Here is a 12,172-nt window from a genome sequence, read left to right as displayed (position 1 = left end):
CTTATTAAAACAACCTTATCTTCCATAAGTTTCCTTTGTATATTTCCCAGTGCCTTTTCCACAATTGATTTATTCCTTGAGGCCTACGCCCTCAGCTATGTTTATGTGGTATATAAGCTCCGTAGTCTAACCACCTCTTTGAGCTTCATTTCTTTTCTGTTTCTGTGAACTGCTGTGCATGTAAAATATTTAATACAATTTGTATTTTTTTCTCCTGTTACACTGTCTATTGTCAGTTAAATTTGCAGGCCCCCAGATACTGACCCAGAGATGGTAGAGGAAACCTCCTTGACAATACATAATTCATAAGTATATTATTCATACTTATGAATTATGATGTTTTATGAATTATGACATGGGTGTGGTACTGTTTGCAAAGTCAAGTGCAGGTGATGAATCATATCTGGGCTTAGCTGTTGTTTACTCTGCTGCCTTTGCCCTATTCCCCTCAAACATGTTTATACTAGTGTTGTTAATTTACAATGGAAATTGAAGAGATGGCTTCAAAGAATGGGGAGAAAGAGGCCTTAAAGGGGTTGCAGAGAAGGAAATGGACCCTGCCTTGCCTTTTTGACAGACAGGATAGTGAGGGTATTGGTGGTAAAGTGACTGGGGACCAGATGGACATGTCAGTCCCTCATTTGACCTCTTTGGCCTGTCCCTGCCCGGCTGTCCCCAGAGGACTGTACTCTGGGGATGGCCCTGTGTACTACAATAAGAAAAGCCACAGGTGGGTTGAACAAATCACTCCCCTTAGAAAAACAAGGCTCATGCTGATTTATTAGCAAAACAAGGGCTTCCTAGTCAAAGGAAGATGGTTAATGTCTGTCTGGTTTTAAGCTGTTCTGATTAAGTTGAAGCCTCCTGGTGGCCTGATTTTGTTCTTGTCTGGAGGCAGGGGAGAAGCATCAGCCATTCACCGCCACACTGGGGGAAAGTATGTCAGAGAAAAGGCAGTCTTACTAGCACTACAAATGGATTTGATCAGGGAAAGAGAAAACAGAAGGCCTCTGAGGTCAAGCTGTGAGTTTCTGATAATCGTATTCCTTTGTATTCTCCCTCCCAGTTCTGACCTTGCTTTTAACTTGGAAGGCTATATTTTTGTATTCCTGAATGATATCTTCACAGCAGCAAATGGCGTTTACACCAAACAGAAAATGGACCCAAAGGTACCAGATTTTCACTCTTTTGGCTTTTTGGCTTTGTCATCTGACCCCTGAAATAACATGAAAAAATAAACTTGTAAAGCGGGCATGTAATTTAATTTACACGTTATGATCTACAGATTACGAATTTCTTTTTAATTATACTGTGCATAGGTTCTTGTTATTCCTTGTCATGCAAAATTTTGGGTGAAAATTAGGTAGGAATGGAAAAACAGGCACTATTTTGGGTGCAAAGAAAGAATGCTACATAGAAAGGGGATCATTTTGAAAGGCAAAGTAAAACTAGAAGTTTTTTACCATCACCATTAGTGATCAAGTAAAGTCAGGAATATTCTGAAAGCAGCTCTAATTTGAGTCTGGAGATGTGGGTTACAGATACAAGTATTGCTGAAAAAAGTGAAAGTGAAGGTCACTCAGTGGTGTCTGAGTCTTTGTGACCCTATGGACTCTAGTCCATCGGGCTCTTCTGCTCATGGAGTTCTCCAGTCAAGAATACTGGAGTGGGCTGCCATTCCCTTCTCCAGGGGCTCTTCCTGACCCAGGAATCGAACCCATGTCTCCTGCATTGTAGGCAGATTCTTTACCATCTGAGCCACCAGCCTGACTGGTTAATGTGACTGCACTTCTCCAAACCTCAGTTTCCTCCTCTGTGGAGTTAGATGACTGGAATGGATAAATGATCAGGCCCTTTCATGAGGGGCGGGCGGGCAGATGGGCTTTCCTCCCGTGTGGCTGCCCCTGGGTTGGAGCTCCAAACCCTTACCCCCATCCCAGCTGTGCCGGAAGCTCTGGAGGATGGGCCAGGCATATGTTCCTTTGTTCCAAGTTCTTTGTGTTGAGTGAGGATGTTTGCTTTGATGGACAGGCTTATTCCTATGAGCTGTTTTTTATCTGCACTGTATTTTTCTGTATTATCATTTATTTTTTAATGGCGGTTTTACAAAACTGGGTTTGTTGCCTTTTGAGAATCACAATATGTCACCCTGTATGGAAAGTGGTGGATGTAGTCTCTTTAATGAAAATTAAATTTATGCAAGATTGGAAACAAGATACCTGGTGTTTTAACCCTGCTATTCCTTAATAGAAGGAGCAGATGTTTTTAAGAAGTTTTGTTTATATTAACATTTTTAATGCTATTGACTTTGTTCCAGACTTCCTGTTTTGAATAGCATACTTTAAAAAAAAAAAAACAATTAGCATGTTAAAGATTGGTGGAACCTCGGAGTCCATCCAGCTCCATCCATTTTATATCTCATTTTTTGGGTAAAACAAATTTTTTTAAAAAATCACAGTATTCTTGAAATGAAGCATTTTATTTTACACCAGAAATTTGCTGAAAATATTCAAATACAGAACTGGTCAGAATGTGTATTCTAACTCTGCATAAGTACGTGGTTGTATAAATAGCTCCAGGCGAATAAATGGCTCTAGGAAATCTGACGCTTTATATTTCTAAAATTGAGTGGAGTTTTCTTGGCTTTTGCAGGAGTTAGGGAAATATGGAGTGCTTTTCTACAATGCCTGCTTCATGATTATCCCAACTCTTATCATTAGTGTCTCCACTGGAGACCTTCGACAGGTAAGCTGATGACAGTCATTCATTCTTACTTAGCAGTCTTCACAATTTTAATATTTAACCTGTAGTACTCATTAAAATAAAAAGTATATAAAGGAAAGAAGTGTCTAAAGGTAACTAGGATTTCCAAAAGCAAGATGTTTGATATCCTCAGTAATACCTTTCGCACTTTGCTTTCTTTGCATTTGTCTTTAAACCCCTCGGAAGTAGCAGGATGTAGTCAAAAAAGCTCTGGCCTTGAATCTTTTAGCAAGACAACAGTAACTAAAATCTGGAGTTTGAGTCTCCCTTTCCCCTTTGTTGGTATGAGGACCCTGGGAAAGTTAATTAACATTGAAGGGGATTTTGATAGTTTAAAAAATGGATTTACTTATTTATTACCTTTATTATGGACATTTGGAAACATACACACAAAGTAAAGAATGATTTGATGAGCTCACATGTATCCATCACACAACTTCAGCATATTTTGGCATTTCACCATTCTTATTTCATCTGTTCTCATCTGCTCTCACTCCCCCTTCTTCCCCTGGAGTATTTTAAAGCTAATCCCAGACGTCATGGCATCTGCCTCTAAATATTCCAGGATCTGGAATTTTGAGAAGGTCTTGTTCTTTTGGTATTTGCCCTGTTCACTTATCTGCTGCATACCTGTCAGAGACAGGTAAATTAGCAGAAGGATATGAGGTTCAGCTGGGGCGTGGGGGTATCTCTTAGGAAGGGTGAATGTTCACCCCATAACGTCCTCAATGGCCACCTTGAAATGTGCTGACTCAGAAAGTGGCCAGACAGACCACTTGAAGTTCATGTGAGAAACGAGGTGTGTTGGGCAAAACCCTTGTCCCGTGTGGCCTTCTGGCCTCTCCCACAGATGCCCACCCCATCCCCCGCAGCAGTAGCCAGGCATTAACCCTCGTTAATCCTGTTGTTGCCAGGCTGGGGTGGTATTGACAGCCCCCCACCCCTGCCACCACAGCAGACGCTGACCTGCCTATGACGGCGTTTCTGTATTTAGCAGCATGGTTGTGTGGTGAACACTGGTTGAGCATCAGTGCCCCTTGTTGCCCGCTGGGGGCTTGAATGACTTCAGAAGGCTGCAGACTCCTGGGGACTCCTGGGGTGAATATCAGGGCTTCTTGTTCCTTCTCAGAACTATACTTTCTCCCTTTTCTAATTCCTCTCTCAGAACAAGGGAATAGTGGAGTGGCTTAGTAGCAATGTCCCCAGGGGTAAACATCCATTTCCATGTGTTTATATTGGAAACTACCAAGAAACACCAGTTTTAATATAGGAGTCTCAGTTTGTGAACCTGGGCCTCACTGTTAATTCAGAATATTGGAAGTTAAAACAAGCACCCCAAGTGTCTTTATTAATAATGAACAAGGGCAGAATATCTAAAAACACAGTACTTATTTTTTAGTTACCATCAATTAAACCAATTTTGTGCCAGCAGCCTTACATAAACAAGGTGAAATTATGAGCCCTCAATGAAGTAGTCCTATTGGCTTGCCTCATTTCATTATTATAAAAATGAGTGTTTCTTTTGAGTCTTTGGAATTTATCTCTTCTGAGATTCTGATGCTTTTTATAGCTTTTCAGATATATATTTATTTCTAAAATATAAATCTAGAAACTCTTAGAACACTTGACTGAAACTAAAAGTTTATTTTGCCGTAGAAACAATGTTATGAATGGCATAGTGACCAGAAACTGAATTTTAGGTACCTTTTGAAAATAGACCGCATGTATTATGTTAATAATTTATAACAGTATTTCAATAGGAATATGTATTTCTACATTCAGTTTATTGACTTACAAACTTGTAGCATGTTCCTTTCAGAAGTTGCCACCTGCTGTAATTATTATTATGCAGAATTATTATACTTTCTTGTGTAATAATAAAAATAGCTAATAACTATCAAGGAATCATTCTATCAAACATTGTTTGAAACAGTGTACATGAACTATCTCATTACATTCCCACAATAGCCTGAGGAGAAGGTATTACTAATTATCCCCATTTTATATACAAGGAATCTAGGGCACAATATTTAAATAACTTTCCAAGGAAAGTAGGTGATAGATCCAAGAGGCTGTCTTGCTCTAGAAACACACCCTCTGCTGTAATCTCAGTTTTTAAATTTGTATATTGAAAGTGTTTGTTTCTTTCCTTCATATATGAAAAAGCATGACCTATCACTGTAGCTTAGAAAGTATAAGAGACCTTAGATTTTCTTCAGCTTACTCAATTCTAGTGTTCTAGGAGAATATTGTTTTCCTCTTCTGACTTCTCATGCTGGAGTATCTCAGTATTTACCCTGTCTAGCCTCTTCCATTTGATCAGTCTCTTAAGATTTCAAACAGAAGTTTCTATAGTTACCTTAGAGCCCAAGCAATGATAACTATTCTCTGAAATTCCAGATGGATCAGAGCTAAATATATAGATTTATTTAAGCATCTAAGAAAAATTATTATCAGAAAAAAATTTTTTTTCTGTAAGAGAAGGCCTCTATATGATGACAAAAATACAAAATTCATTAAGTTAAAAATTTGACTAACTTAAACTTGTTACATGGTAAGAGATGCCAAGAGATGAGATACTGTAATCCGTAATTTTAAAAAACTGTAGGAAAAATAGTAAAATTTTCATTTCTTTCAATTGATTGTTCTGCCCTGTGTTCACTGAATCATCATGAATTTCTTCCAGTTAGTCACTTTTAACCATGGCTGAATCCATTTTAGACTGTGAACAAAATATAACAAAGTAGTGAACTTATGTAATTAGGTGTTAGTCTGCAATATAAAATTGCATTTTATTACCAAGTTTGGTTTGATTGTTTTGAAAGTTGATTGATGAATTTGAGTGAAAGGTTAACTTCTCTTGTTAATGGAAGGAGTACTTTGATGAGTCATTTTTCCCAGTTGACTGGAAGGGTTAGAGATTCTGTTGAGACTCATGTGTGTGACTCACTGTACTCCTGGACCTTGGACTTCCACAGTCAGCAGATCTGGTAATAGCACCTTGATTCTGTTTGTGATTAACAAAGTCAGTAATGCCAGCTCCTCTTGTTAACAAATTAGGCGCCTGGAAAATAATGTGTAAACTTTCTTTAGTTAATCAAATCACTGCAATAAGTTCAAAGTACATTTAATGTATTGCAGTTGATGAATAGAAATAAATAATAGAACTTTTTTCTGATATAAGAAAATAATGAAAAATGAAAAAGATTCATACTCCAACATACTTTCATAGAAATAGTAAGTTTAAAGCAGGAAGTACTTTATTGTTACTCATTTTAAATTATTTTCTGTTTTTAAATAAGTATCATTCAATGTGATTTTTTAAAATGCCACCAGCACAGCTTCATTATTATTAAAAGAACAGAATAAAACTAAAATCTATCAGAATTGAAGTTGGCAATGAATCCAAATATTTTTTATGAAAATTACCACATAGCACTCAATGGCTTATGTGGTATCAAGAGCATACAGTTTTTATTTACTGTTTTCATAAATACTCCCAGTTCTTTGAGTAGATAAGTGTTTCCTATCTTTGGTTTGAAGTTTGGGGCATATGGTTTTCTCTTATTCCCAATTTTATTTAACTTTTCAGACACAGCGTTTTCCATAAGTTTCTGTTTTGTTTTGATCTTTTGACAATCTTGACGTAACATGTCCTGGATGTTTTCTGACCCTTTGATTGGCTTGGGTCTTGCCAGTAAGACAGATTTATATTTATTATATTTTTTATTTCAAAAGTAGTGTTAAAAAGAAGTTTTATTATGAACACTTTCAAACCTATTAAGAAGGAAAGAGAACAGTATGCAGATCCCATGTACCCATCAACCAGGTTTGGTGGTTATCAACATTTAATGTGTATTTTTTTCGTAAGGAAGGTGGGCAAAGTATTACTCATGAAACAGTGACAGTAAAGTGTGATGAGGTTGTACTAGTCAGAGAAGAGAATTCCACTTTAATTGGCTTAAAAATTTGAACTGTAAACTTAAAGAGGATTTAGTGTTAAATCTATAAAGTTACTAAAACTTGGCTTGTAACAAAGTATTGCTAAATAGAAAGTGAATAAAAGTCATATTTAATCATGTTATTCAGCACATTCTTACATATAGTGTTGAGTCACTGTAAAATCATTTTTGGATTCAGGCAAGGGAAAAATCACGAATAAAATACTTCTTTTTATTGTTACCTATCTTTTCAAAAGGGTTAATTTTGTTTTCTCACCTAGGAACTAAGAGAAGAAGCTGAGCATTAAACTTCTCTACCAGCTCCTTTACCCCAGTTACTTGATTGGTTTGTAAATAGGAAACAATAGTTTACTTGTTCATGATACTTTTAAGCATTTATAAATTCTTTTTTTTTTTTTTTCTTGGCTGCTCTTAGTTTCCTGACCAGGGATGGAACTTGGGCCCCGGCAGTGAGAGTGCTGAGTCCTGGCTACTGGACCATCAGGGAATTCCCCTTCCACCCTTTTCCTTTTGTGCAAATTCTTGAAAATAGTTTGTGAACTTAAAAGTTTTCTTAGTCTTGCCAACATTATTAATTTTATAATAAACTTTCTTTTAAGATTATTAAAAGGTGAACACAACCTTGATTTTATGACTAGAAATTAGTAAAAATTTAAAAATAACCACAGCAATAATAGCTGTCATTTTGTTCTTGCCACCTGCCAGGTTCTAAACAGTTTCATTAAATCCTCACATTGACCTTTGAGGCAGTTTTTAAAATAATAATTCCCATTTTGTGAAGTGAGCCTCAGGTTCAGAGAAGAAAAGTAATTTGCCCCATGTCTCACAGCTGATATTACCCAGGAGTTTTGAAACTGTATTTTTCTGTTTGTGAAAGTGGAATTTGTACTAGAGTGTGCAAATTGATAAAACCAGTATTATTACTCTAACCATTAGTTTTCTTTGCTTTTTTTTTAACAATAGGCTACTGAGTTCAATCAATGGAAGAATGTTCTGTTTATCATACAGTTTCTTCTTTCCTGTTTTTTGGGGTAAGAAGCCATAGATAAGAAGAAGCTTTGGTCTGTGGTATCTCTTGATAAGTCAAATCAAAATGTACATTCTCTCTGCTTTGTCAAAATCCCTTCGCCTGTGCTTCTCCAGCTTTTTCTGAGACGTAGCCCTGTAGCTGCCCTGGAGAAGGAAATGGCAACCCACTCCAGTCCTCTGCCTGGAAAATCCCATGAATTAGGGAGCCTGGCAGGCTACAGTCCATGGGGTCACAAAGAGTTGGACATGACTGAGCAATTTCACAAAGCCCTATAGCAGAGGAGTGGATCAGGACCCATGACCTCCAAAATATGATGTTGCCTCTTGATTTCTGAAAGTGAGTTTGAAATAAAGTCAGCTCCCCTATCACATTCAAATGTGTTTTTTGCCTTTGTCCCAATATCCCGAGTTTCCCAAGATTCTCACCTCACATAAATATGTGGAAATAACCGTTTTCTGTAGTGCTGTACCTGTTATATTCAGGGTGTTTTCTAAGGAGATTTGCCCAGGCCATTGTCCAATAATTTTAGGCTTTTGTTCTTAAAATTTTCCTCAGGTGTATCATTCTGTTGAGGGGCCTTGCAGCTTGTGTCTTTTTATATGTTCCCCAAACTTGAAAATTCCCTTTCATTAATAGATAATACATAATTTAAAAGCTGCAAAAGGATGCACAGGGGAACATAAGCTACCCTCCATTCTTCCCTGCCTTGTGGCGCTCACTGAAGTTTTCCTCTTTAGAAGTTTTGAAGAGACTTCCTCTCCACTGCTTGAAGTCTTTGAAGTATCCTTCCTGGGCTTCCATGTACATGCAAGCACCTGTGTCTTACTCCATGAGGAAGGGTCTTTGAATGACTGTCTTGGAATTACTTGTCAAAAGATTATTCCTGTGAAGAAAAATGAATTTCCCCTTATTATTTTTTTTTTTTATTACTAGTACTACAATTTTCATTGTTGTGTAGATGGACTGAGACAACTCACGATCTCTTTGATCAACACTATTCAATTCTTAAACTCAATCTTACTTGCAGTACTGTAGTCTCATACAGTAAAAGTGTTTATGTATATTTTCCAGCTCAGTAATTCTTTCTTTAGCTGTGTCTGATTTAATGTTTAAATTAAAGTTTAAATGTAACTATTTCTTGGAGTTTTAAAAAAATTTATAGTTTAATGAGGTATAGTTGATGTGCAATAATATATAATGGCAACCCACTCCTGTATTCTTGCCAAGAGAATCCCATGGACAGAGGAGCCTGGTAGGCTATATAGTCCATGAGGTCGCAAAGAGTCAGACATGACTTAGTGACTAAACAACAGCAATTATATATGTTTCAGGTATACAGCATAGTGATTCACGGTTTTTAAAGGTTATAGTCCTCCATTTATAGATATTATGAAGTATTGGATATATTCCCTGTGTTGTAGTATATATCCTTATAGATTATTTTATACATAGCAGCTTGTACGTCTTAATCCCCTATTCCTTTCTCGCTCCTCCCCGCTGGAGTTTTTGATTTTAACAATTTTATTTGTAAAAGTTCCACAGTTTTTTTTAAATTTAATCTGTTCATTCATGATATTCTTTTGTTGGTTATCTTTGTGACTGTATCTTTTATTTCTTTAAATATTACACACATAGCTATTCTGTATCTGATGATTCCAATATCTGCAGTTATTGAGAATCTAAATATATAGGTTGTTGACTCAATATGTGTTTGTGAATGTCATTATGATTTGTTTTCTCGGGTATTTGGTGACCTGTGATTTGTAAGCATATGATTCAATCTTAATCGTTAAGATTCATCTTAATTAATCACAGTTTTGTGGACCAAAATTAGGAATTTGAGAAACTTTCCTGAATGGACAGATTGTTTTTAGTCTTGTTGGTAGCCAGGGGTGCTCCTGACTTGGACCACTCAGGCCTTTTTGAGGGTCTGGGCTAGTGGGCTAGTGTCTCTTCTCACTTGAGGTTTGGCCCCTGGCTCAGGCCCAGAGAGTGTTGTTTTGCAGTGGCCTCTGCCCTGATGTACTCTGATCCTGTACCCAGCTTCTCCTGTTTTCAAAGGAGGGATTTTGGGCAACCTCTTGTGCCTCTTTCAAAACCAGTATTCTCTCAAATAATGTGTTCTTTCCAGGCATTGGTTGTTTGGCAGTGGTGAGTACTAAGTGCTCCCGGTACTTAGGCAGCCATTGTTGAATGCCTAACCATAGTAAGATATTTATATCCCAGTTGCTGACTGAGAACAAATAATTTTGGAAAAAATCTACTAGGCTGTGTTTGTGAGTTACTCTTTGTCAATTACCTTCCCCCCATTCCAAATAATAAAAAATTGAGCTCATATCACACAGACTCTGACTGGTACCTTTCCTTCCCTAAGCCTATGTTCACCTATATGTAAACAGTAGAGTCAAGTTTTAGTTTTGTCTTGTGTCATTAGAAACTTGATGAGATACTGCTTTTTTTTTTTTTTTCACTTGCGCTTTATTGTGTAGCCATTACATTCAGAAAATCAAGAAACAAACCCTATCTGCAGTGAGAGGTGGGGTAGGCAGTGCCTGGATGTGAGTTGGCAACTTCTGGGGCTTCTTTGTCAGAATCTTGACCCCATCTGTCTACAACTTTATACATTTTTTTCCAGTTAATAGTGTGCTTCCTAGAAAACAAAGATGCTCTTGATAAATATTCTTAATTATTATTTTATCAGTAGTCATTTTGCAAGTAAAATCTAATAAAGCCATAGTAATTAGAAATAATCAGTAAGTGATAAAAACAATATTTCAGATTCTACAACTTTAAAGATGAAAATTAGGTAAGTCTCAGTTTTTTGGAGAAGAAAATGGTGACCCACTGCAGTATTCTTGCCTGGGAAATCCAATGGACAGAGGAGCCTGGCAGGCTACAGTCCATGGGGTTGAAAAAGAGTCAGACATGATTTGGTGACTAAGCAACAGTTTTTAAAGGGGGTCTTTTGAGGACATCAATCTAACAGTTTGATGCCTCTCCTCTGGAATCAGATGGCCTGGATTTGAATCCTGGCTTTACCGCTTTTTAGTTCTGAGTCTGTGGACTAATTATTTACTCTCTTTGAACCTGATGTTTCCCAGTCGTATGACTACTACTGAGTTTTCCAAATTTGCTGGCATATTGAGCGCAGCATTTTAACAGCATCATCTTTTAGAATTGTAAATAACTCAGCTGGAATTCCATCACCTTCATTGGCTTTGTTCATAGTAATGCTTCCTAAGGCCCACTTGAGTTCACACTCCAGGATGTTGGATCTAGGTGAGTGACCACACCATCATGGTTATGCAGGTCATTAGGACCTTTTTGTATAGTTCTTGTCTGTATTCTTGCCACCTCTTCTTAATCTCTTCTGCTTCTGTTAGGTCCATACCAGTTCTGTCCTGTATTTTGTACATCTTCGTATCAATCCCCTATTTTCTTGAGAAGATCTCTAGTCTTTTCCATTCTATTTTTTCCCTCTATTTCTTTGCATTGTTCACTTATGAAGTCTTTCTCCTTGCTATTCTTTGGAATTCTGTATTCAGCTGGGTATATCTCTCCGTTTCTCCTTTCCCTTTTACTTTTCTCCTTTTCCCGGCTATTTGTAGGATCTCTTCAGACAGCCAATTTGCTTTATTGCATTTCTTTTTCTTGGGGATGGTTTTGGTCACTGCCTCCTATACAATATTATGAACCTCCATCCATAGTTCTTCAGGTACTCCATCAGATCTAATCAAACCACTAGACAATTCAGGTATGACCTAAATCAAATCACTTATGATTCAGTTCAGTTCAGTTGCTCAGTCGTGTCTGACTGTTTGCAAGCCCATGAACTGCAGCACATGTCTATGCAGCACATGTCCTCTGTCCATCACCAACTCCCGGAGTCCACCCAAACCCATGTCTATTGAGTTGGTGATACCATCCAACCATTTCATCCTCTGTTGTCCCCTTCTCCTCCTGCCCTCAATCTTTCCCAGCATCAGGGTCTTTTCAAATGAGTCAGCTTTTCGCATCAGGTGGTCAAAGTGTTGAAGTTTCAGCTTCAACATCAGTCCTACCAGTGAACACCCAGGACTGATCTCCTTTAGGATGGACTGGTTGGATCTCCTTGCAGTCCAAGAGACTCTCAAGAATCTTCTCCAACACCACAGTTCAAAAGCATCAATTCTTCAGTGCTCAGCTTTCTTTATAGTCCAACTCTCACATCCATACCTGACCACTGGAAAAACCATAGCCTTGACCAGATGGACCTTTGTTGACAAAGTAATGTCTCTGCTTTTTAATATGCTGTCTAGGTTGGTCATAACTTTCCTTCCAAGGAGTAAGCATCTTTTAACTTCATGGCTGCAATCACCATCTGCAGTGATTTTGGAGCCCAGAGAAATAAAGTCAGCCACTGTTTCCATTGTTTCCC

At 37.6% G+C, this 12,172-nt stretch overlaps 1 protein-coding gene across 4 annotated transcripts in view; it reads left to right on the top strand.

Annotated features, from left to right (window-relative positions):
- The window catches only part of SLC35D2 (solute carrier family 35 member D2), a 53,100-nt gene that overhangs the window by 31,978 nt on the left and 8,950 nt on the right, over nt 1–12,172 (top strand). For all 4 annotated transcript variants that reach the window (XM_043453430.1, XM_043453429.1, XM_043453428.1 and 1 more), the window contains 3 exons: nt 1,067–1,169; nt 2,653–2,745; nt 7,689–7,756. In XM_043453430.1, coding sequence (XP_043309365.1) covers nt 1,067–1,169; nt 2,653–2,745; nt 7,689–7,756 — 264 coding nt within the window. The remainder of the gene's footprint in view (nt 1–1,066; nt 1,170–2,652; nt 2,746–7,688; nt 7,757–12,172) is intronic.

Source organism: Cervus canadensis, chromosome 30 (genome assembly GCF_019320065.1).
Source record: "Cervus canadensis isolate Bull #8, Minnesota chromosome 30, ASM1932006v1, whole genome shotgun sequence".
Classification (NCBI taxonomy): domain Eukaryota; kingdom Metazoa; phylum Chordata; class Mammalia; order Artiodactyla; family Cervidae; genus Cervus; species Cervus canadensis.
Note: the sequence above shows the minus strand (reverse complement) of the source record. Positions and strands in the feature narration are given on the sequence as shown.